Genomic DNA, 26,152 nt, shown 5'->3' with positions numbered 1-26,152 from the left:
CAGTGTGACTGTTTTAGAAACATAGAAACATAGAAGATAGGAGCAGGCGTAGGCCATTCAGCCCCTCGAGCCTGCTCCGCCATTCAATGAGATCATGGCTGATCATCCAAATTCAGTACTCTGTCCCTGCCTTCTCCCCATATCCCTTGATCCCTTTAGCCTTAAGAAATATATCCAACTCCTTCTTGAATATATTTAATGAATTGGCCTCCACCGCCCTCTGTGGCAGAGAATTCCACAGGTTCACCACTCTCTGGGTGAAGAAATTCCTCCTCATCTCAGTCCTAAATGGCTTACCCTTATCCTTAGACTATGACCCCTGGTTCTGGACTCCCTGGCCATCGGGAACATCCTTCCTGCATCTAGTCTGTCCAGGCCTGACAGAATTTTATAGGTTTCGATGAGATCCCCTCTCAATCTTCTAAACTCCAGTGAGTATAAGCCCAATCGACACAATCTCTCCTCATACGTCATTCCTGCCATCCCAGGTATCAGCCTGGTGAATCTTCGCTGAACTCCTTCCATGGCAAGAACATCCTTCCTCAGATAAGGCGACCAAAACTGCACACAATACTCAAGGTGCGGTCTCACCAAGGCCCTGTACAACTGCAGCAAGACATCCTTGTTCCTGTACTCAAACCCTCTTGCTACAAAGGCCAACATACCATTTGCCTTCTTAACCTCCTGCTGCACCTGCATGCTTACCTTCAGCGACTGGTGCACAAGAACACCCAGGTCTCTGCACTTCCCCTTCTCCCAATCTATTGCCATTCAAATAATAATCTGCCTTCCTGTTTTTGCCACCAAAGTGGATAACCTCACATTTATCCACATTATAGTGCATTTGCCATGTTTCTGCCCAATCACCCAACCTGTCCAAATCATACTGGAGTTTCACGACATCCTCCTCACAGCATACCCTCCCACCCAGCTTTGTGTCGTCTGCAAATTTGGAGATATTACATCCAATTCCCTTGTCCAGATCATCATTAATATATATTGTGAACAGCTGGGGTCCTAGGACCGATCCTTGCGGTACCCCACTAGTCACTGCCTGCCACTCGGAAAACGACCTGTTTATTCCAACTCTTTGCTTTCTATCTGCCAACCAATTCTCTATCCAAGTCAATACCTTGCCCCCAATCCCATGTGCCTTAATTATGCACGCTAATCTCTTATGCGGGACCTTATCGAAAGTCTTTCTGTTTCTCGCAGGTCATCCTGCGGCTGCTGGTGTGCGATTGCCAATTTAGTTTTGTGGGCCACATTGCCCTAGGAACTGTGTAGAACCTGCCGAGACTCGTTTCAGAGACGGACCTCTCTCGGCAGGCAGGGGGAGGCTGATCTCAGCATTGGGTAGATGTAAAGCCTGTTCTCTTAACCTCCAATAATCAGATGTACACGGATGAACACTGCACCCTGTAACAGCTTGAACTGATCTAACGTTCAACTATCCAGATAGAAGCAAAAATCATGATTATGATTTTGTTTATCTGCTCCGTAGTGTCCGAAGGATATCAGAATTATCCTGTCCTTGTTTTAAGCCAACAATGATTTTCAGAATTTAGCAAGGTTTCTGAATATGAGACGAACCTGTTTGGTCAGTCTGGGTTTTGCTAATTGCAGCTTTTGTTTCCAATATCCAGGCACAGCTGTAACCCTGTGACTCTCTTTGATGCTGAGGTGGAGAAGTACTGCCCAGAGGACTACGTGGATATTAAGGTACATTAATTTATCATATCAATGGCTCAGGATCACACACACCGCACACCCACTTTACTCTCTATCTAACCCGTGCTGTACCTGCCCTGGGAGTGTTTGATGGGTCAGTGTAGAGGGAGCTTTACTCTGTATCTAACCCCGTGCTGTACCTGCCCTGGGAGTGTTTGATGGGACAGTGTAGAGGGAGCTTTACTCTGTATCTAACCCGTGCTGTACCTGCCATGGGAGCGTTTGATGGGACAGTGTAGAGGGAGCTTTACTCTGTATCTAACCCGTGCTGTACCTGCCCTGGGAGTGTTTGATGCGAGATTGAATATTTGATGGGAGATTGAATGTCTGAAGGGAGAAACTGCTCTATTCCCCAATGTTATCACCTTGATGACCAAATAAATGAATGAAATTGTGTAAATTTTTAATAATCAACCCTTACATGGGGAGATGATGTTTTATCAGCAGTTTATTATAGGACGTTATCCGTACAGCTGGTTCTTGGCTTCTGTTTGTTTATAGAGAACCCTAGAGCGAGAGGTGAGGAAATGCCAGGCGCTGATCCTTTGGACTGACTGTGATCGTGAAGGGGAGAACATTGGATTTGAAATCGTTCATGTATGTAAAGCAGGTATGTGTGCACTGTGCAGTGACTACATCCTAGTGCCGTGTATTGTGCATGTGAGTTTCAGTAATAATTGAACCATTTTACAGAAATGTGTACTATTTTCGGATGGCTCAACCTCCCCTTGGGGGTCTCTGCAGACCAGGCAGGGCCTGGAGCCAGTCTGCTTTCTGGCCTCTGCTAATCCTACCCTGAACTAGCCACCAGGAGGCAAGGAAGAAGACACGGTGGCGATATGTGAGATTGGACGTTCAATGGTGTCGATGATGAGATCCGTGTGCTACAACCGTGTGGTATCGACTGTGCTGTGCCAGCCTTCTCTGAGTTTTATTTGAACAATAACGAATGGGACCAGTGTCTGTATTAAGCATGAGTTTGTGGACACAATTTGTGAGGAGGAGGCACTTGGCCCTGCTGTGGTCGCCCTGCTGTGGCCCAGTGGGAGCTGCAGCACTTGGTACGGTCCCGAGGGATACAGATCAGAAGATCTGAGATTTGATGTTCGGTGTACAGTCAGCTAGTTGGTTTGAGCACTGTGGTAGCTGGCACTGCAGTTGGTGTGGAGAGGATAACCAGCTGATTGCTATTGGCTGGCCTCTGCTGGGAACGACATCTGGCGAGGGTGGGGATTGGGTGAGGTGCTGACCTTTGTCATTTCTAGTTGAATTTTTCTTTTTTGGAAAAGCTTTGGTGTGTTGCTGAAAGATTTTGCTGCATGTTTGGTAAGAGACGAATTTGCCAATGACGATCACTCTGCCTTGTCTCTCCCGGAGCAGTGAAGCCCAATCTGCAGGTGCTGCGAGCGCGATTTTCTGAGATTACACCTCGCTCCATCCGACAGGCCTGTGAGAATCTGGTGGAACCCGATCAGAAGATCAGCGATGCTGTCGATGTAAGACAGGAGTTGGACCTTAGGATAGGTAAAGGGCTCAAAGGCACTTTAATTCCCCATGTTTGCTGTGTGCTTTTCCATGTGAAACAATGCAAAGCAACTTGCAGGTTGGCTCACACAACACACGACCCTCCCTGTCCACTGCGTTCTTCTCTTTCCTGCCCCCCCATTTGTTCTTTACCCACATCACTGGCTCCCACATGGACCACGATATGTCCCTCACCCTAGTACCTGGGAGGCAAAAGGCAACTGGGTTTGTTGGTCCAGATTGCAAAAGATGGTGTCGGCCCCTCTAAGTATTGAATCCTCTCTCACTACCACATTTTCTAGCTGTGCTGCTAATCTCCTCTCCCCCCCCCCCCCCCCCCCCCCCCCACCCACAAACCCCTGTTAATCAGCCAGTTAATTGGTTTTTTTGGCGTTGATTGAAAGAGGAATTTTGGCCAGGACACCAGGAGAACTCCCCAATCTTGGAATTCTTTTATGTTACCTGAACAGGCACACTGGACCTCGGCAATTCCGTGCGCTCTCAGTACTGCACTGAGATGTCAACCTAGATTGTGTGCTTGCCTCTGGAGTGGGGCTTGAACCCACACTCCATTGAGAGTACTACCAACCGAGCCAAGTTGACGGTAATGTAAATGAAATAATAACAGAGAATGCTAGAAATACTCAGCAGGTCAGACCGCATCTGTGGAGAGAGAAAGCGTTAAAGTTTCAGGTCGATGACATAAGTTGCTTAGCATTGCTGCTTCAATGGAGTTGTGTAATTTCCTCTCTAGGTGCCTCATTCACCCGGTTTCAGACCTTGCGACTACAGAAAATATTCCCGAACGTGCTGTCGAATCAGCTCATCAGCTACGGCAGCTGCCAGTTTCCCACACTGGGGTTTGTGGTCGAGCGTTTCAAAGCGATCCAGGCCTTTATCCAAGAACCGTTCTATAAAATCAAAGGTATGATTAGCTGTTGAACGTCCCTGAACCCTCCCGGAAGCACTTCAGTTGCATCAAGTGACAACGAGGTCAAGCTCTGCCGCGTTGCCCCTTCCCATCCCTGCGGTTGAATAGCCCATTGATGCTCACACATGAAAAATGATCACTTGGGAGTGAGTGAGTTACGTGGAGAGCAGGAGCGCCTGTGAAATTGGATCCCAGGATGAGTCCCTGCCTTCACAGGAGGAGGAAGGCAAAATAATGCCGATTCCCATGAGTACAATACCATGTATTCGGCACTAAAAGGTCACAATTGGGTGTTCGTGCTGTAAATTAAATTACGACCGGATACTTCAAGAAATAAAGACTAAACTTCTGAAAAAGCAAATAAAAATGTATGTACCGGTGCCCAAATGATGGTAATTCCAGATTCTGAAGGGGTGGGTAACTGGGTAAGCACCTTTGGAAACATGTGCTTTTCCACGGCATTCCCTCCAGCTCTGGTTATTTTTCCCCCCCCATTTGTCCCCGCTTTGCTAGCGCGGATGGCCCCACTCCCTCGGCACGGGCACTCCCACGGCGTGGGCGGCCCCTCGTCGCGGTTGGGTGGGGGCCCAGGTTTGCTTGAGTATTTTATTTCATGCCGAGTCTGCCAATTATCAGCGGGGGTTTTTGTTCTCCCAGTTACCCATGAGAATGAAGATGGTAACGTAGAATTTAACTGGAAAAGACACCGCCTCTTCAGCCACACAGCATGCCTCGTACTTTACCAGATCTGCATGGAGGTAAGCATGTGTTTCAGCCTAATTATTGTTCCTGAATCCCTAAAATATTTGGAAGTAGGGGGAGGATAGCACACTGGATTAAACATTGTTTCCTCCCTTCTATCCAGAGAGTAGGAGTTAAAGGTGGTTTTTCAGTGTGTTTGGAAGTGGGTAGTGGTGTCCCGCGGGCTTCCGTTCTGTTCGCTCTGTACATCAATAATTTGGATATTGGCCCAGAGGGAGTGGTGGTAAAGTTTGCTGATGATACAAAAATAGGTAGAGTTAATTCTTTAGAAAACTAAAGGAAACTGCAAAGGGATATTGATAAGATGGGGGAATGGGCTAAAAAATGGCAGATGGAATTCAGTGTCAGTATGTGTGAGGTGATGCAGTTTGTTTACAAAATATCTATTTATTTAAATAACTGTACTGTGAATGGAAGCAGGCTTGGTGCTGCGGGAGAGCAGAGGGATTTGGGGGACAGGTTCACAGGACATTAAAGGCAGCACCTCGGATTGATATGGCTGTGGGAAAAACCTAATGGAATTCTGGCAGTGAATACAGAAAATTCCAGAAACAATCAGCAGGTCAGGCAGCATCTGTGGAGAGAGAAACAGAGTTAACGTTTCAGGTCGATGACCTTTCATCAAACTGGAATCAGAAATGGAATTCTAGATGTTATCATAAAAGGTACAGAGTATAAACAAGAGATAATGATGAGCTTGTATTAAACCTTAATTAGACCTCAGTGTGCAGCTCTGGGCGCCACACTCTCGGAAGGATATTGAGGCTTCAGAGAGGGTACAGCACAGATTCACTGGGAAGCTGCCTGAAGAAAGGCTTGAATAATTGACTCTTCTCGTTAGAACAGCGCAGATTATGGGGCGATATGAAAAAAGTGTTTACAATTCTGAAGGGATGGGGCAGGTTAGATAGAAACAGACTTTCCAGTAATTGAAGGGGCTAGACCGAGAAGCCACAGATACAAGATTAAATGCAAGAGATTTAGAATGGACGACAGGAGAAACGTTGTGAGGCTGTGGGATTCACTCCCAGGATTAGTGGTTGAAGCAGAAACTGTCAACATTCCAGATTAGATTGGAGAGGTAGTTGACGGGATGAAGAGGAATGGGAACAGGGTGGGTAAATGTGATTGAAATATCGTCAAACTCTGAGAGAAACTGTGTTGTGTGGTTGAGGCACTTGGGAAGCCAGTCCTGGGGGTGAAAGGACCGAGCTAACCGGGTTTCACTCAGCCTCTTATCTGCGACTGTCTGTCTGCTGCATGGGATGGTATTTAAATAAAGCCAGAAATAACTCATGAACACCCTCAGTTTTGTAAAGTCTTTGTGTGTTTTTTGTATCCTCTCCTGATATTTTATATTTGCTAATCACAGGATCCGGTTGCTACTGTACTTGATGTTTTTACTAAACCGAAGAGCAAGTGGAGACCTTTACCCCTCGACACTGTGGTGTGTATCTGGATGTAGCTCCGGTTATATTGTCGAAAGTTGCTGTCTTGATCATCAATGATTTAAAGAACAAAATGGGGGCCTGTATAGCAGTGTAGGTGTGACGTGCTGCAGCGCGGGTTTCAGGTGTGTTAGTTTAAGAACATAAGAAATAGGAGCAGGAGTCGGTCATTCGGCCCCTCGAGCCTGCTCCGCCATTCAATAAGATCATGGCTGATCCAATCTTGGTCTCAACACCACTTTCCCGCTCTCTCCCCGTAACCCTCGACTCCCTTGTAGTTCAAATGTCTGTCAATCTCCGCCTTGTATATATTCACTGACTCCGCCTCCACTGCTCTCCGGGGTAGAGAATTCCACAGATTCACGACCCTCTGAGAGAAGAAATTCCTCCTCATCTCCGTTTTAAATGGGCGACCCCTTATCCTGAAACTATGCCCCCGAGTTCTAGATTCCTCCACGAGGGGAAACATCCTCTCTGCATCCACCCTGTCGAGCCCCCTCAGAATGTTTCAATAAGATCACCTCTCATTCTTCTAAACTCCAAGGAGTATAGGCCCAACCTGCTCAACCTTTCTTCATAAGACAACCCCTTCATCTCCGGAATCAACCTCGTGAACCTTCTCTGAACTGCCTCCAATGCAAGTATATCCCTCCTTAAATAAGGAGACCAAAACTGTATGCAGTACTCCAGGTGTGTTAGTTTCTGGTTTTAATTCTTCCACGATGCACGTTCTCACTCTGTGCTCTAAGGTTGAATACCCAGCAATAATGCAATGCTACCTGCTCCTTTGATGGCTCAATGGGTTTATCCAGTGAGGAGCTGCGACATACAAACCAGGAAAGTTCCAGCTTCGACCCCTGGCCTGTGCTGAGTGAGCTGATCTCAGCTAGGCCAGTATATTGGTCTCGGTGTACCTGGGTTCGAAGGGAGAAGGACTCCTGCTCCTGGTCACTGTCCAGGAACCCCTGCTAGAAGTGCTGGGATGTTGGGTGAGGATGAGAACCGCCGTCCATGGCCAATACTCACTGTTGAGGCTCCCGTGTCAATAATGGCCACGGTGAGGATTTGGAGAGCAGCTGGCCTCTACGGGACATTAGCCCAGCAAGGAGTCAGTGACCTCGGGAGGGGGAGGAACATGTGCTACCCCCCTTTCTGCAAGTCCAGAGACACTGAAGCCAAACGTAGCATTAGCTGCACCGGCTGAGATCAGCTGACCCCCATACAGTCAGCAGCTGCCCTGTGAGCTCCCTGGCCTTTGGGACTCAGTACCACACCGCACATTGCTGGTACTCACTGAGCCTAAAGAGGGGCCTGTGATATTGTGCTGGTGCCATTTTAGACTCAAACTCTTTAATGGTTTCTAGATTGTAATGGAATGACTTTGAAATTCCGAACTTGGTGTTGTATACGATGGCAGTGCTCCCTGCCCCTTTCAGCCTCCCTGCCCTGACGGTGTCAACTCCAGCCTTCCACAAATGGCCAGTCTTCATGTGTGAGCCTAGATGATGATTATTGGCAGACCGTTCGCTCATTGTGGGCATCACAGCTGAGCCTGCTCCTGCCTCGGTGCCCAGTCGCACCCGTCGCAACAGAGGAGCGGTTTATAACCGAGCCCCGAGACTCCTGCCGTTTCCTTTCATCAATCGAGCTCAAACTTTGAAAACAGTCATCAAAATTCTCCGTGATTTCACCAGGCTGCAACCAGAGTATAAGGGGCTTGGTGAGCGTGCTCTCCAGTGCACACTGAAGCCCGAGAACCCTCAGCTAGTTAGTAATTCTCAAATGTACATTTTGGTTAGTATCTGAAAACTCAAATGAAACTTGCAGTGTCTGGAGTTAGTGATTGCTGTGATTGTACAGACTGGCACAACTTGTGCATGGCAGGCCACGAGGGTTTTACAGCATTGATCCTGTGCATCCTCTCCATCTCCTTCCAAAGTCTCTTTCAAGATCTGCCTTTGGTTATCTTCCCCAACCCTTCTCCAATTGCTGTCTGGTTTTGCCTCGATGAAGCCTCTTGTGGCACTTTATAAATGCATGGTATGGTTGTTTGGAGAAAGTATTTTAATGATCTCAATAAGGACTGGAATTTGAATTGATAAGACTTTAATTCATTAAAAAAAATTGAACAAATTCTGTTTACAAAACAGGAATTGGAGAAACTGGTTTCGAGGAAGCTGAGGATTAATGCGAAGGAGACGATGAGGATAGCGGAGAAACTGTACACACAAGGGTGAGGCTCTGCAGGCTGCTGCATTCTCGTTCTTATCAGAATATCTATTTTACTGCCTGAGAAATTTTGATTTTTTTGTTGTTGCAGTTTTTGGTGCCTTCTGCAGTCTCAGCCCTACCCCTCGGACTCCCTTCCTAGGCCCCGCTCCCTTACTACATCTGTCCCCTCCTTTCAAACCTTCTCAAATGTTTCCTTCTCGTTGTGCCTTTGGTTATATTTCCTGGCTCTGCAACATTTGCTTGGTGTCTGTGTGTCCTCTGCTGGAGCACCCTGGGCCACTCACTACATTAAATGTGAGCTGTGTGTGTGAACAGTGACTGATAGAAAGGGAACAATGAGTTGGTGTTCCTGGGCTTGGTGGGTATACTCGCTGCTGCTGTGAGGTGCCTAGGTGTGGATGGTGGGTGAGGACTGGCTCAGGCTTGGCTGTGCTGCCCTCGCCCAACTGGTCGAATAGTCTAGATCAGTGTGGGGTTGAGAATGCCTGTGATGTGAAAGAGCTAGCTCAGTTTGCAAGTGTATTATGTTGCTCCTTGTTCTGTTTGTGCAGATATATCAGCTACCCTCGCACCGAAACCAACATCTTCCCCAAAGACATGAACCTCTCCATGTTGGTGCAGCATCAAACCCCGGACCCACACTGGGGGGCATTTGCTCAGGGTATTCTGGACAGAGGTGGGCCAACACCCCGAAACGGAAACAAATCGGACCAGGCCCATCCACCGATCCACCCGACTAAATACACCAACAGCCTGCAGGTATCGACTCTGTCCTGTAACTGGCATCTTTAACAATTCACTGGACTCTCACCTTGCTTGTTTAATCTATCCTGTGATAGAGTGAACCCACCTCGGGAAGCTTTGTTTGCAATTAATTCTGCAAATGCTGGGAATTTCAATTCTTTATATCAGTTTAGTGTTTGGTAAAAGTTAAAAAAAAAATATCGTCATGTGGGTCATGGAGGGGGGGGGGTGCGGCGGTTGGGGCACGGAGGGGCGTGGAGGGTTGGGGCGTGGAGGGTTGGGGCGCGGAGGGTTGGGGCACGGAGGGTCGTGGAGGGTTGGGCTAGGTCGTGGAGGGTTGGGCCGAGTCGGGTCGTGGAGGGTTGGGCCGAGTCGTGGAGGGCTGGGTCGGGTCGTGGAGGGTTGGGCCGCGTCGTGGAGGGTTGGGCCGAGTCGAGTCGTGGAGGGTTGGGGCGTGGAGGGTTGGGCCAGGTCGGGGAGGGCCGAGTCGGGTCGGGGAGGGTTGGGCCGGGTTGTGGGCTCTGGAAAACGGAGCCAGTTGCTCCCAGGTTTAACTCCCAGTGGCTGAGTCAGCGGAAGCGGATCTACATCAGGCCTCCGCTTGGACTGATGTCTGATACACGGAGACTATAGAGAAAAAATCATTAAATACAATTTAAAAAAGCTAAGCAGGCACCAGACGGCACTAGTTTTACAAGATTGGTGAGTGGAATAGTGGCATAGTGGTTAGCACTGTTGCCTCACAGCGCCAGGGACCCGGGTTCGAATCTGGCCTCGGGTGACTGTCTGTGTGGAGTTTGCACATTCTCCCTGTGTTTGCGTGGGTTTTCCCCGGGTGCTCCGGTTTCCTCCCACAGTCCAAAGATGTGCGGGTTAGGTTGATTGGCTATGATAAATTGACCCTTAGTGTTAGGGGGATTAAATACGTGGGGTTATGGGGATAGAGTGGGATATGTGTTGGTGTAGGGGTTATGGGGATCGGGTGGGATATGTGTCGGTGCAGGCTCGATGGGCCGAAATGGCCTCTATCTGCACTGTGGGGTTTCTGTGATTCTGTGATTCTGTGAACTCTGAGGATAGAGAAGCACCTGATGCCACAGTCGCATCGCATGCAGGCACTGGGAGAGCGCAGACAAGCAGCATGACTGGTTGGAAGAGTAAAATAATGAAAGATTAGAGAAGCTTAAACTCCGCAGTCTTTCCAGGTTACGAGGCCCTCACTGAAGTACATAATGTATTAAAGGTATAGCTGAGGTGAACCCAGAATATTCAAGACAAGTCAGGTCAGTGGGACTAGAGGAAGTAAACTTAAATGAAAATTCTGAAATACTTAGACAACATGTTCACACTCAAAGGACGATGAGCTGGTAATCTGGTGTGTAAGGCAATGGGGAGAGAGTCATCAGGGTGTTCAAAATGTAGTTGGATGTTGGGCTGGGACAGTTGGAGTGCATTTACATCACAAGTTTAACGTTGGTGTGAAGTGGTTTTGCCTTTGGACTGAACGTTAAAACTTGTATAGAGTAAATCCCTTCAGGGGCCCTGGGGAGAGGGGCTGACTCACGGTCCATGGGGAGAGGGACCGACTCACGGTCCATGGGGAGAGGGGCTGACTCGTAGACCATGGGGGAGAGGGGCTGACTCACGGTCCTGGGGGAGAGGGGCCGACTCACGGCCCTGGGGGAGAGGGGCCGACTCACGGTCCATGGGGAGAGGGGCTGACTCACGGATCATGGGGGAGAGGGGCTGACTCACGGTCCTGGGGAAGAGGGGCCGACTCACGACCCTGGGGAGAGGGGCTGACCCACAGATCATGGGGGAGAGGGGCTGACTCACGGTCCATGGGGAGAGGGGCTGACTCACGGCCCTGGGGGAGAGGGGCTGACTCACGGCCCTGGGGAGAGGGGCCGTCTCACGGTCCATGGGGAGAGGGGCTGACTCACGGCCCTGGGGAGAGGGGCCGAATCACGGTCCATGGGGAGAGGGGCCGACTCACGGCCATGGGGGAGAGGGGCTGACTCACGGCCCTGGGGAGAGGGGCTGACTCACGGTCCATGGGGAGAGGGGCTGACTCACGGTCCATGGGGAGAGGGGCCGACTCACGGCCCTGGGGGAGAGGGGTTGACTCACGGCCCTGGGGAGAGGGGCCGACTCACGGTCCATGGGGAGAGGGGCTGACTCACGGTCCATGGGGAGAGGTGCCGAATCACGGCCCTGGGGGAGAGGGGCCGACTCACGGTCCATGGGGAGAGGGGCCGACTCACGGTCCATGGGGAGAGGGTCCGACTCACGGTCCATGGGGAGAGGGGCTGACCCGTGGCCCTGGGGCGAGTGGGCTGGGGGGAGGAGTTATACAACCTAAAGTTGACCACAGCTGCCATCTTGATTTTGACCGGCACAGATTGAAGTCCATTCTAATTTGAAATATCCTGAACCGTTTGCAAATCTGACAGACCAAATTTGAAATAATGCAGAATCCTTAGGCCTAGAAATTCAGTGGGCTGCGCCACCCGTTAGCGCCTTAAGAGGGCGCTAAGTGGGTCGCATGCCACTGGCCACTCCTCCCGCTAAATTCAGCGGGACGCTAGTGGTGGCTCTAGCTGTTAGCGCTGCGCCGCTACCGAAGACGTCATCAGTGTGCGCAGCGCCCCGCTGACGCCCCGGCCGCGATATCTAGATGCGCCCCCTGATTTAAAGCCGGACGCTGTGTGCGACCGGTTCAGGGGGGCCTACCTGCGGCGGTGGAGGCGCTAATTAAAGGAGGTGCGGGGCGGCCATTTTTGTTGCTGGCCGCCTGCCAGCACACCTCTGCGCTGCCGTCCCCGGCCTCCTGAGCCCCCCCCGCCCCCCGCGGAGTGCCGACTGCGTTCCAAGAGCCCGGCACTTCTCCTTGGTGCCGGGCTCTTTTGCCGGCACTCACGATCCTCGGGGGCCCAGCTGGGCCCCAGATCGCGCTGAACAAGGCCCCTCCCCTTTAGGCAGGGGAGGAAGGCCTGCAGTACCGCAGCACGACGTGCCGCAGCGATATTCAGTCGCAGCGCCCCAAGAGGGATGCAGGGCGCCTCCAGTAGTGCCGCGCTTCCCTTTGGGTCGCTCCAACTGAATTTCTGGCGGGCGGCCGCGACTGCTTCCGGGGCGCTACTTTTAGCACCCTGGCGAGGCTGGCTCCCCAAACGGGGCTATAGTCAATTTCTAGGCCTTAGTGTACAAGTAAAATATTTTTTATAATATTTAGATTTGCTGAATATTTTCCACTGTTTTTCAGGGAAATGAGCAGCGTGTTTATGAGTTTGTCGTGCGCCATTTTCTGGCATGCTGCTCCCAGGATGCGCAGGGACAGGAAACTACAGTGGAGATAGACATTGCAGGAGAGCTCTTTACTGCTCACGGACTGATGATTATTGCACGCAATTACCTGGAGGTTTATCCGTATGAGAAATGGAACGCTAAGGTATTGTGTGAAGAACAAAATAAAATCATTATTACCTGTTTTTCCCCCCCCCCCCCCCCGATCCCAGCAGGGCCTGGTTTATTGGATTGCACGATGCTCTCCGGTTCGGGCAAGTGATTTTCATTGCCAATCGAGCCACACGTGGCAAGTGTTTGATTTGTTCTGGGCTGTGGGCTACAATTGGCCTCAACATTTCTGCATCCTGGAGGTGTTGCTGCTCCTGCTCTGGATGGACATCCAGTGACCCCAGCTGATAAATCTGTTGGGATTAGTGTTTGATAGAGGTGGGGAGGGGGAGTGTGACAGGATTGGGTCCAACTGATGCCGCCTACAGTCACAGACCCTGCCGACACTCGCTCCAGGCTCACCCCTGGAGGATCGAGGAGCAAACCACACTCGTGGAACTGTATTTGCCTGGAGAGGAGAGAAGGGCTGGGGAAAATAATAATGGAAGCTCGGTAGGATTCCAGAGCTCATCCCGGTCCTTGGCCAAGGAAGTTACGGGAAGATTGGGGAAGAGAAGTGATTGTTCAGGAGTCCTGTGGTTCTAAAGTGATGTGGTCTCTGTTCCAGGTTATACCAGTGTATGAGAGAGGCAAGAAGTTCCAGCCCACCACCATCGAGATGGTCGATGGAGAGACAAGCCCACCCCAGCTCCTAACGGAGGCTGATCTTATTGCTCTGATGGAGAAGCATGGCATAGGTTAGTGTGAAGCCCAGGGCCTCCGGTTATTAAATGCCTCCCATGCTCAGTGGCTGAATGCACTGCCTGGTGTGATTAGGGTTGCAAAGGGGTGGAAAGTTTCCGGTAAATTTCCGGAAATTTTCCACGGGAAGTTTAGCTTGGGAATTTTGCCCAAAAAAGCACATGCTAGTATAATATTGTTTTTTTTGTATTTCTTTTTTTTCCACAGGTCCTCTCTTAAAATTACTAACAGAGATGGAATCTTAATTATTAAGGAATTTCTTAATCAATATGTTTATCTTCTTACTTGGCTTGTTTTAATAATTACAAGTTTTGTGTGTGACTGTGAACAAATGTGTCCTGATTGGGTGGATGAGTGGATGAGCGATTAGCTCCCTCTATTTGTAATATTTGCATATCGAATTGTGATTGGCCTGCAGGCATCTGTAAGACTGCTATAGTTTTTTTTAAGATCCAGGTTAGGGGTCCTGAGGGAAGTCATTTTGTTTTCTGCTGATGTTGTGATGATGCAGTAAGTAAATCAGACTTTATACCAAATAAACTAGTTACTTGTTGAACTCTGTTGTCCTTCAATTTAAAATATACAAAATAATACACTATTGGTGATGTAGCGTCGTGTGTGTACAGGTCATGCTTCCATCACATGGAGCATCAGCAAAAATGTACTCACCCTGTTGCAATCGTGCTGATCGACCGCAGTTCGACACAGAGATGAATGCCCTTTATTTCTCTGCATAGAACAATGCCACGTTTACCGTCGGATGTGTGGAAGCATTTTACCCCAGGCATTAAAGATGGAAAGACTGTGTACATGTGCAAACACTGTAGAAAGCCATATTGTAAAGAATGCCACAAAGATGCAGCAGCATTTATCCAAATGCAACAACTTCACTCAAAGCTCACAGCAGTCAGCCCAGAGTTCTTCTGCTTCCATTCAAGAAGATGATGGTTCTCATTCAGCATCAGGCTCCTTATCATCAGCAACTCCTGGCCCACTTGGAAGGTTCTTTGATACAATGGATAACCATAACCAGAAGAATGCAGATGAGTGCCTTGCTCGAGCTGTATATGCAACAGGCTCACCCCTCATGCTCACAGCCAATGTGTACTGGAAGAGATTTTTCAATGTTATTCGCCCTGCATACTGTCCTCCCACCAGACATGCTTTGTCTACTTATTTGCTGGAGGCTGAGTATAACAGAGTCCAAGGAAAGCTCAAAGAAACGATAGCGATGGCAGACTGTGTTGCAGTTATCTCAGATGGGTGGTCAAATGTACGAGGGGAGGGCATCATAAACTACATCGTCTCCACTCCTCTCCCAGTGTTCTTCAAGAGCACAGACACGAAGGACAACAGACACACAGGCACATACATTGATGACCGCTTTCAGCTCATCAGCAACGATCTTGGATCACAAAAGGTCTTTGCAGTAGTTACTGACAATGCTGCGAATATGAAGGCTGCTTGGGCTCAAGTGGAGGAGGCCTACCCTCATATTACGTCTATTGGGTGCGCAGCTCATGGGCTTAACCTGCTCCTCAAGGACATCATGGGTTTGAGAACCATGGAAGCACTGTACAAGAGAGCCAAGCAAGTTGTTAAGTATGTCAGGGGAAAACAGGTAGTTGCAGCAACCTACAACTCCAAGCAAATGACAAAGAACAAGAACACCACACTGAAGCTGCCCAACAACACTAGATGGGGTGGTGTTGTTATAATGTACAACAGCCTTCTGGAGGGTAAGGAGTCGCTGCAAGAAATGGCAATATCCCAGTCTGGGGATATGGAAACCACCATCAAGAAAATACTGCTGGATGATGTGTTTTGGGAGAGAGTGGTTAGCAGCCTTAAACTACTCTCACCAGTAGCATCTGCAATTGCTCAGATTGAAGGAGAGGACGCTGTCTTGTCAGATGTTCTCAGGCTTTTTACTGATTTAAAAGAACAAATCAGCATTGCCTACCCACATCCCTGCTGCTCAAAGCAGAGGAGAAGGCAATTGTTCAATTCATACAGACGCGTCAAGAATTTTGTGTCAAGCCGATTCATGCTGCAGCATACATGCTGGACCCAAAGCATGTTGGGAGACCAATACTTCCTGGAGAACAGATCAACAGCGCTTACAGTGTGATTTCTACCCTCTCACACCATCTCAATCTGGATGTGGGCAAAGTTCTGGGAAGTCTGGCAAAGTTCTCTACCAAGCAAGGTCTTTGGAATGGGGATGGGATATGGGAATCATGCAAGCATATCAGTGCACATACCTGGTGGAAGGGACTTTGTGCATCTGAGGCCCTGTCACCTATTGCATCGGTGATACTCCAAATCCCACCTTCATCAGCGGCCTCTGAACGAAACTGGTCACTTTTTGGGAATACGCATACAAAGGTGCGCAACAGGCTGACTAACAAGAGAGTGGAGAAACTGGTGGCTATCCGGGCGAACCTACAACTTATTGAGCCAGATACAGAAGTGTCCACCACACAGCTAGACACTGACACAGAGGAGGAAATGGACACGTCAGAGCCAGAGTCAGAGAATCAGGAGGAGCAATGAGGAGTAGAAGACTCGGAAGACTCATGAGTAGAAGACTCAAAGGGACAAAATAAGGACAAATTACAGGCTAAATAAGCTGACGCTCTTTATTTTATTTTAGATGGGTCTTTTTTGTGGGGGTTCAATAAAGTTCAAAATTATAACCTAAATAAAGTTTTGAAAGCCTGTTTTTATTTGTATGGAACAGTATGTCTATTTTGACGACAAAGATAATATAAGGGTCAGAGACAAAAACCATCAGTGTGTAAAAAAACTCAAAATTCCCATAAATTCCCGAAAATTCCCATGGAAAGTTTCCTCTTTTAAAAAATTCCCAGAATTTTGCAACCCTAGGTGTGATACTGAACCGTGCTGACCTGGTCTCGGGTTTGATGCCGGGTCTGTGCTGAGATAGAGGGGGGCTACCACTGGCCTTGTGTCCCTGGGGTAAAGAGCGGACAGTAATTCCTGCTTCCGATCGCTATCCAGCTCCTCCTGAGTGTGGGCATTGGGTGAGGGCAGGTTCAGGGTTTGACTGTGATGCTCTTCACTCTTGACTATCCTGCTGCAGTGTGTTAGAGACCCACTGCTGTGGGGCTGTGTTGCAGTGTGTTGGAGACCCACTGCTGTGGGGCCGTGTTGCAGTGTGTTAGTGACCCACTGCTGTGGGGCTGTGTTGTTGCTGCAGTGTGTTGGAGACCCACTGCTGTGGGGCGGTGTTGCAGTGTGTTAGAGACCCACTGCTGTGGGGCTGTGTTGCAGTGTGTTGGAGACCCACTGCTGTGGGGCTGTGTTGTTGTAGTGTGTTAGAGACCCACTGCTGTGGGGCTGTGTTGCAGTGTGTTGGAGACCCACTGCTGTGGGGCTGTGTTGCAGTGTGTTGGAGACCCACTGCTGTAGGGCTGTGATGTTGCTGACGTGTGTTTGTTTTCCCTCAGGGACTGACGCCACTCACGCAGATCACATCGAGACCATCAAATCCCGAATGTACGTGGGCTTGACTCCGGATCAAAGATTCCTCCCCGGAGAATTGGGAATGGGGCTGGTGGAAGGTGATGGCAACAGTTCGAAAATGGATTTTTTAAAGAATGCAGTGTTATATTTTTTGAACTCATTTTTGCAACACTTTATACATTAATTTAATTATAAATCCAGCTCCTTCACTCTAACCTGGTTCCCCTCGGTGACATTAGCTCTAATGAATTAGTAAATGATCTTGTCTGTGTGACTAACCGAGTTGTTTTGAATGATAATTGAGTGAGGGGGATGGGAGCCGTTCAACTATTTCACCAGTTATAAAAGGGGCACAATGTCAGAATTGGAACTAAACCGTCGATAGTGAATCCAAGAAAATTGTCTGCACAGATAAAAGGATATGAGAATGTGGAGCTCACTGCCCCAGAAGGTCACTGATGCAGAATCAAATGAGGTGTTTAAAAGGGAGCGATACTGATTAAGAACATAAGAACATAAGAAATAGGAGCAGGAGTAGGCCAATCGGCCCCTCGAGCCTGCTCCGCCATTCAATAAGATCATGGCTGATCTGATCCTAACCGCCAATCTACTATCACAGAACCATCTCCTGAATCTAACAGAATTAGACACACGAAATAGGAGCAGGATCAGGCTACACGGCCCCTGGGCCCGCTCCGCTACCCACAGGGCCATGTCCGATCCGAACCTAGACTCATGTCCAAATTCCTGCCCGCTCCCCGTAACCCTTAATTCCCTTTACTTCTAGGAAACTGTCTATTTCTGTTTTAAATTTATGTAATGATGTAGCTTCCACAGCTTTTTGGGGCAGCATATTCCATGGACCTACCACCCTCTGAGTGAAGTAGTTCCTCCTCATCTCAGTTTTGAAAGAGCAGCCCCTTATTCTAAGACTATGCCCCCTAGTAGTTTCACCCATCATCGGGAACATCCCGCATTCACCCGATCCAACCCCTTCACAATCTTATATGTTTCAATAAGATCGCCTCTCATTCTTTTGAACTCCAATGAGTAGAGTCCCAATCTACTCAACCTCTCCTCATATGTCCATCCCCTCATCCCCGGGATTAACCGAGTGAACCTTCTTTGTACTGACTCGAGAGCAAGTATGCCTTTTCTTAAGTATGGACACCAAAACTGTATGCAGTATTCCAGGTGCGGTCTCACCAATACCTTGTACAACTGAAGCAATACCTCCCTATTTTTATATTCTATCCCCCTAGCAATGAAAGCCAACATTCCATTGGCCTTCTTAATCACTTGCTGCACCTGCATACTAACCTTTTGAGTTTCGTGCACCAGGACCCCCAGATCCCTTTGTACTTCAGTACTTTCCAGTTTCTTGCCATTAAGATAATAACTTGCTCTACGATTTTTCCTGCCAAAGTGCATAACCTCACACTTTCCAGTATTGTATTCCATCTGCCAAATCTCTGCCCACTTACTTAGCCTGTCGATGTCCCCTTGCAGGTTTTTTATGTCCTCCTCACTCACTACTTTCCCTCTCATCTTTGTATCATCTGCAAACTTTGATATGTTACACTCGGTCCCCTCCTCCAAATCGTTAATATAGATTGTAAAGAGTTGGGGACCCAGCACTGACCCCTGCGGAACACCACTAGTTACTGATTGCCAGTCTGAGAATGAACCATTTATCCCAACTCTCTGCCTTCTGTTAGGTAGCCAATCCTCTATCCATGCCAGAATATTACCCCCAATCCCATGATTTTTTATCTTAAGCAATAATCTTTTGTGTGGCACCTTGTCAAATGCCTTTTGGAAGTCTAAATACACTACGTCCACTGGTTCCCCTTTATCCACCCTATATGTTACTTCCTCAAAGAACTCCAGCAAATTTGTCAAACATGACTTCCCCTTCATAAAACCATGCTGACTTTGTCCTATTAAATTATGATTATCCAAATGTCCTGTTACTGTCTCCTTAATAATGGACTCCAAAATTTTACCTACCACAGATGTTAGGCTATAGTTTCCAGCCTTCTGTCTACTGCCCTTTTTAAATAAGGGTGTTACATTAGCAGTTTTCCAGTCTGCCGGGACCATTGCCGAGTCCAGGGAGTTTTGGAAAATTATTACCAATGCATCCACAATCCCTACCGCCACTTCCCTCAAGACCCTAGGATGTAAGCCATCAGGTCCAGGTGATTTAACCGCCTTGAGTCCCATTATTTTACCGAGTACCACTTCCTTAGTGATTTTGATCGTGTTTAGCTCCTCCCCCCCCTTTAGCCCCCTGTTTGTCCAGTGTTGGGATATTGTTAGTGTCTTCTACTGTAAAGAGTGATATAAAATATTCATTCAGTGTTTTTGCCATCTCCATATTTCCCACCATTAATTTCCCGGTCTCATCCTCTAAGGGACCAACATTTACTTTAGCCACCCTTTTTCTTTTTATATAACTATAAAAACTCTTACTATCTGTTTTTATATTTTTTGCTAATTTACTTTCATAATCTATCTTCCCTTTCTTAATCAATCTTTTTGTTATTTTTTGCTGTCTTTTAAAGTTTTCCCAATCCTCTATCCTCCCACTAGATTTGGCTACCTTATATGCACTTGTTTTTAGTCGAATACTATCCTTAATTTCTTTACTTAGCCACGGATGGCTGTCTTTTCTTTTACACCCTTTTCTTCTCAGTGGAATATATATTTTTTGGAAGTTGTAAAATAACTCCTTAAATGTACACCACTGATCATGTATCGTCTTACCCTTTAATCTATTTTCCCAATCCACTCTACTCAATTCCGCTCTCATACCTTCATAGTCTCCTTTAGTCAAGCTTAGCACGCTTGTTTGAGATCCAACCTTCTCACCCTCCAATTGAATATGGAATTCAACCATGTTATGGTCACTCATTCCAAGGGGATCCTTTACTAGGACATTTTTAATTAATCCTATCTCGTTACACAGAACCAGTGTCCCTGACGACCATGTGTGCGGGAAATGCATCCAGCTGCAGCTACTTGTAGACCGCATTGCGGCGCTCGAGCTGTGGGTGGATGAATTTTGGAGCATGCGCGATGCTGAGAGGGTCGTGGATAGCACGTTTAGCGAGTTGTTCACGCCTCAGGGTAGGGCTGCACAGGCAGAAAGAAAGTGGGTGACCATCAGGCGGAGCAACAGAGGCAGGCAGGAAGTGCAGGGAACCCCTGCGGACATCCCCCTTTCAAACAGGTATACCAAGTTGGATACTGTTGAGGGGGATGACTCACCAGGGGAAGGCAGCAGCAGCCAGCTTCCTGGCACCAGGGACGCTTCTGCTGCTCAGGAAGGGAGGAAAAAGAGTGGGAGAGCAATCGTGGTAGGGGATTCTATCGTAAGGGGAACAGATAGGCGTTTCTGTGGCCGCAAACGTGACTCCAGGATGGTTTGTTGCCTCCCTGGGGCCAGGGTCAGGGATGTCACTGAGCGGCTACAGGGCATTCTTAAGGGGGAGGGTGAGCAGGCAGAGGTCGTGGTCCACATTGGGACCAACGACATAGGTAGGAAGGGGGATGAGGTCCTGCATCAAGAATTTAGGGAGCTAGGTAACAGATTAAAGAGCAGGACCTCAAAGGTTATAATCTCTGGATTACTCCCAGTGCCACGTGCTAGTGAGTATAGGAATGGGAGGATAGAGCAGATGAATGCGTGGCTAAAGAGTTGGTGTAGGGGGGAGGGTTTTACTTTCCTGGATCACTGGGCCTGCTTCTGGGAAAGGTGGGACTTGTACAAGTCGGACGGGTTGCACCTGAACCAGAGCGGGACAAATATCCTTGCGGGGAGGTTTGCTAGCACTGTTGGGGGGGGTTTAAACTAACTTGGCAGGGGGATGGGATACAGAGGGGAGCTGAAATAGGGGGTGATGTGCTGCCAATTATAGAGAAAAAAACAAGTCAGCTTGGTAGACGGCAAATATATAAGGGCAAGGCTGGATGGCATCTATTTTAATGCAAGGAGTCTTGCAAATAAGGTGGATGAACTGAAGGTGTTGATAAACACATGGGAGTATGATATTGTTGCTATCACGGAGACATGGTTGAGGGAGGGGCAAGACTGGCAGCTCAATATTCCGGGGTACAGAATCTTCAGGCGAGACAGAGGGGGAGGTATAAGAGGAGGGGGTGTCGCAATATTAATTAAGGAGTCAATTACTGCAGTAAGGAGGGATGATATATTAGCAGGTTCCTCTAATGAGGCCATATGGGTGGAGCTTAAAAACAAAAAGGGGGCAAGCACTTTGCTGGGAGTGTACTATAGGCCTCCAAACAGTCAGGGGGAGATAGAGGAACAGATATGTAGGCAAATCTCAGAGAAATGTGCAAATAATAGGGTAATAATAATGGGGGATTTCAACTTCCCCAATATTAACTAGGATAGTCAGAGTGTGAAAGGCTCAGAGGGTGTAGAATTCTTAAAGTGCATCCAGGAGAGCTTTTTGAGCCAGCATGTAGAAAGTCCTACAAGAGAGGGGGCGGTACTGGACCTAATTCTAGGGAATGTGGCCGGCCAAGTGGAAAAAGTGCTAGTAGGTGAGCACTTTGGTGACAGTGACCATAATATGGTGAGATTTAAGGTGGTCATGGAAAAGGACAGGGATGGGCCGGAAATAAAGGTTCTAAATTGGGGGAAGGCCGATTTTAATAGGATAAGGCAGGATCTGGCCAAAATGGACTGGGATCAGCTACTTGTAGGAAAATCCGCATCGGAGCAATGGGAGGCTTTCAGAAGGGAGATTGAGATCATACAATGGCAACATGTTCCCGTAAAGGTCAAGGGTGGTTCCAAAAACCACAGGGAACCTTGGATGTCAGGGGATATACGAGAATGGATTAGGAAAAAAAGGAGGGCTTTTGGCAGATACAAAAGGCTAAAGACGGAGGAAGCCCTAGAGGAGTACAAAAAGTGCAGGGGGATACTTAAAAAAGAAATTAGGAGATCAAGGAGGGGCCATGAAATAACACTGGCGAGCAAAATAAAGGAAAATCCTAAGATGTTTTATAAGTATATTAAGGGTAAGAGGATAACTAGGGAAAAAATAGGGCCCATTAGGGACAAAAGTGGCAATCTGTGTGTGGAGCCGGAAGATGTAGGAGGGGTTCTAAATGAATTTTTTGCATCTGTTTTCACTATGGAGAAGGACGATGTAGACATAGAAATAGGGCGGGGGGACTGTGATATGCTCGAACATATTAACATCGAGAGGGAGGAGGTATTGGCGGTTTTAGCTGGCCTAAAAACGGATAAATCCCCAGGCCCGGATGAAATGTATCCCAGGCTGCTGTGTGAGGCAAAGGAAGAGATTGCGGGGGCTCTAACACATATATTCAGGACCTCTCTGGCCACAGGGGATGTGCCAGAGGACTGGAGAACCGCTAATGTAGTACCATTATTCAAGAAGGGAAGTAGGGAAAAACCGGGGAACTACAGGCCAGTGAGCCTAACATCAGTGGTAGGAAAATTATTGGAAAAAATTCTGAGGGACAAAATTTGTCTCCACTTGGAGAGGCAAGGATTAATCAGGGATAGTCAACATGGCTTTGTCAAGGGAAGATCATGTCTGACTAATTTGATTGAATTTTTTGAGGGTTGACTAGGTGTGTGGATGAGGGTAACGCAGTGGATGTGGTATACATGGATTTCAGTAAGGCCTTCGATAAAGTCCCGCACAGGAGACTGGTCAAGAAGGTAAGAGCCCATGGAATCCAGGGTGCCTTGGCACATTGGATACAAAACTGGCTTAGTGGCAGAAGACAGAGGGTGATGGTCGAAGGTTGTTTTTGTGACTGGAAGCCTGTGGCCAGTGGGGTACCACAGGGATCGGTGCTGGGTCCCTTGCTGTTTGTGGTCTACATTAATGACTTGGATATGAATGTAAAAGGTATGATCAGTAAGTTTGCGGATGATACAAAAATTGGTAGGGTGGTAAATAGCGAGGAGGGTAGCCTCAGTCTGCAGGACGATATAGATGGGTTGGTCAGATGGGCGGAACAGTGGCAAATGGAATTTAACCCGGAAAAGTGCGAGGTGATGCACTTTGGGGGGACTAACAAGGCAAGGGAATACACAATGAATGGAAAGACCCTAGGCAAGACGGAGGGTCAGAGGGATCTGGGTGTGCAAGTACACAGATCCCTGAAGGCGGCGGAACAGGTAGATAAGGTGGTAAAAAAGGCATATGGGATACTTGCCTTCATTAGCCGAGGCATTGAATATAAGAGCAAGGAGGTTATGATGGAGCTGTATAAAACACTGGTTAGGCCACAGCTGGAATACTGTGTGCAGTTCTGGTCGCCACACTACAGGAAGGATGTGATCGCGTTGGAGAGGGTGCAGAGGAGGTTCACCAGGATGTTACCAGGGCTGGAGCGCTTCAGCTATGAAGAGAGACTGGGCAGATTGGGTTTGTTTTCCTTGGAGCAGAGGAGGCTGAGGGGGGACATGATTGAGGTGTACAAAATTATGAGCGGCATAGATAGGATGGATGCTGAGGAGCTTTTTCCCTTAGTAGAGGGGTCAATAACCAGGGGGCATAGATTCAAGGTAAAGGGCGGGAGGTTTAGAGGGGATTTGAGAAAGAACTTTTTCACCCAGAGGGTGGTTGGAGTCTGGAACTCACTGCCTGAAAGGGTTGTGGAGGCTGGAACCCTCACAACATTTAAGAAGCATTTGGATGAGCACTTGAAATGCCATAGCATACAAGGCTACGGACCAAATGCTGGAATATGGGATTAGATTAGACAGGGCTTGATGGCCGGCGCGGACACGATGGGCCGAAGGGCCTCTATCCGTGCTGTATAACTCTATGACTCTATGACTAAGGTTGCTTGCCCCCTGGTCGGTTCAGTTACATACTGCTGAAGAAACCCATCCCTAATACACTCAATGAACTCATCCTCAAGGCAGCCCTGCCCAATTTGATTTGTCCAATTAATATGATAGTTAAAATCCCCCATAATTATAGATGTTCCCTTATTACAAGCCTCAACTATTTCCTGATTGATACTCCGTCCAACAGAGTTGCAACTGTTCGGAGGCCTATAGACTACGCCCACTAGCGTTTTTTTCCCCTTATTATTCCTTACCTCCACCCAAACTGTTTCATTATCCTGATCTTTTGACCCAATATCATTTCTCTGTATTACAGTGATTCCTTCCTTTATTAACATAGCCACCCCACCTCCACTTCCTTCCTGCCTGTCCTTCCTGATCGTTAAATAACCTGGTATGTTTAATTCCCAGGCATTGTCACCCTGCAGCCATGTTTCTGTGATGGCCACAAGATCATACCCATATGTAGATATTTGTGCCATTAACTCGTCTATTTTGTTACAAATGCTACGTGCATTCAGATAGAGAACTTTCAAAGATGTTTTGTGACACTTAGTTCCTGCTTTTGCCCTTTTTATTACTTTACCTTTTACTCCATACCTTCTGCCCCTTCCTGACACGCTCTGGTTTTTAATTTCCCCACTGCTACCTAAGTCTATGACCTTCTCTGTTGTCATTTTTATTATTTGCTCTCCAGGAACCTCCCCCCCACTAGTTAGTTTAAAGCCCTCTCTACAGCCCTAGTTATATGATCCGCCAGGACTCTAGTCCCAGCACTGGCCAAGTGAAGCCCGTCCCAACGGAACAGCTCGTGTCCCAGGAAGCAAAACCCATTTCTCCCACACCAGTCTTTGAGCCACGCATTTAACACTCTAATTTTATTTGTCCTAGCCAAATTTGCTCGTGGCTCAGGTAATAATCCAGAGATTATTACCCTTGAGGTTCTGTTTTTTAATTTGACCCCTAGCTGCTCATACTCCTTTAACAGAACCGGCTTCCTAGTCCTATCTACGTCGTTTGTACCAACATGGACCATGACAACTGGATCCAACCCCTCCCACTGCAAGTTTCTTTCCAGCCCAGAGGAGATGTCCTTAACCCTGGCACCGGGTAGGCAACACAGCCTTCGGGACTCTCGCTCTCGGCTGCAGAGAACTCTATCTATCCCCCTAATAATACTATCCCCTACCACTACAACATTTCTAATTACTCCCCCCTCTTGAATGGCCCCCTGTTCCACGGTGCTGTGGCCAGGTTGCTCATCCTCCCTGCAGTCCCTGCTCCTGTCCCCACAGGGAGTAACACAGAGTCCAGGTACTTCTCCCCCTCCCTGATGTGTCGCAGTGTGTGAAGCTCAGACTCCAGCTCATCAACACGGAGCTGGAGTTCCTGGAGCAGCAGACACTTGTCACAGACGTAATCACCGTGAGCCTCAATGGGGTTCACCGGCTCCCACATCTCGCAACAGTAACACATCACCTGCTCCATTCTATGTAATTAATTAAATTTTTTATTGTTAGTTATGGACACCCTCTGCCCGATTTTAGATGCTAGTATCCCCTTTAGTTAATTGGATTTAAATTAAATCAATCCCTCTAGTTACACCAGTTAAATGGTTTACCAACAGTCACTCTGCACCAGAAAGGCCTTATTAACTACAACCCACAGAGTTAAAGTTTGAAAAGAGCACCTAACACCCCACTTACCCAAACACTCTCTTCCCCAAACTCACAGCACTCTTTGATGACTCGCACTCAGTGCTTGCTCGCACTAGGACTGGTCTTTTTATACTGTTTGTTTGTTTACAGCCAAATGAGTCACCCCTGCTGATTGGTTAGAAAACTGGTTTCCACTGCCTGCTGTGCCAATTTACTCCTACTGCAGTGTAACCTTTTTTTACTCTTCTTAAACCAACAGAATCCCAAATATTTAACTTTTCCCCTTTACTTAAACTGCTTCCTGGGGAGGAAGGGTTTTTAGGGACATGGAGAAAGGCCAAGGAGCGGGTGTGAGGAAAGTGAAGTGCTGCCAGAGCTACCACAATGGTGGAGCAGGATCAATGGGCCGGGCTGTTCCTGTGCTTTTGATTTCCATTGTGTTGGGGCGAGGAAATACTTGCATTTGCATCGATTCTTATCGTGTAATTAAAACCTCTGAAAGTGGTGCCACGATGTGTTGTTTGAAGGGCAGTGACTTGTTTCGGGAGGGAGATCTCAGTGGGCTGGCTGGGTGTAACCTTGAGGGGTGAGGGATAGGTTGCCT

The 26,152-nt window shown here is 48.1% G+C and overlaps 1 protein-coding gene across 2 annotated transcripts in view; it reads left to right on the top strand.

Annotated features, from left to right (window-relative positions):
* The window catches only part of top3a (DNA topoisomerase III alpha), a 37,008-nt gene that overhangs the window by 4,702 nt on the left and 6,154 nt on the right, over nt 1-26,152 (top strand). For both annotated transcript variants that reach the window (XM_086000027.1, XM_086000028.1), the window contains exons 4-14: nt 1,647-1,722; nt 2,233-2,341; nt 3,112-3,255; nt 4,010-4,180; nt 4,844-4,944; nt 6,321-6,395; nt 8,547-8,629; nt 9,180-9,387; nt 12,638-12,823; nt 13,397-13,526; nt 17,004-17,117. In XM_086000027.1, the coding sequence (XP_085856153.1) occupies nt 1,647-1,722; nt 2,233-2,341; nt 3,112-3,255; nt 4,010-4,180; nt 4,844-4,944; nt 6,321-6,395; nt 8,547-8,629; nt 9,180-9,387; nt 12,638-12,823; nt 13,397-13,526; nt 17,004-17,117 (1,397 nt within the window). The remainder of the gene's footprint in view (nt 1-1,646; nt 1,723-2,232; nt 2,342-3,111; nt 3,256-4,009; nt 4,181-4,843; nt 4,945-6,320; nt 6,396-8,546; nt 8,630-9,179; nt 9,388-12,637; nt 12,824-13,396; nt 13,527-17,003; nt 17,118-26,152) is intronic.

This window comes from Somniosus microcephalus, chromosome 11 (assembly GCF_052327205.1).
Source record: "Somniosus microcephalus isolate GS21.2 chromosome 11, FLI_Smic_1.0, whole genome shotgun sequence".
NCBI lineage: Eukaryota > Metazoa > Chordata > Chondrichthyes > Squaliformes > Somniosidae > Somniosus > Somniosus microcephalus.
Note: the sequence above shows the minus strand (reverse complement) of the source record. Positions and strands in the feature narration are given on the sequence as shown.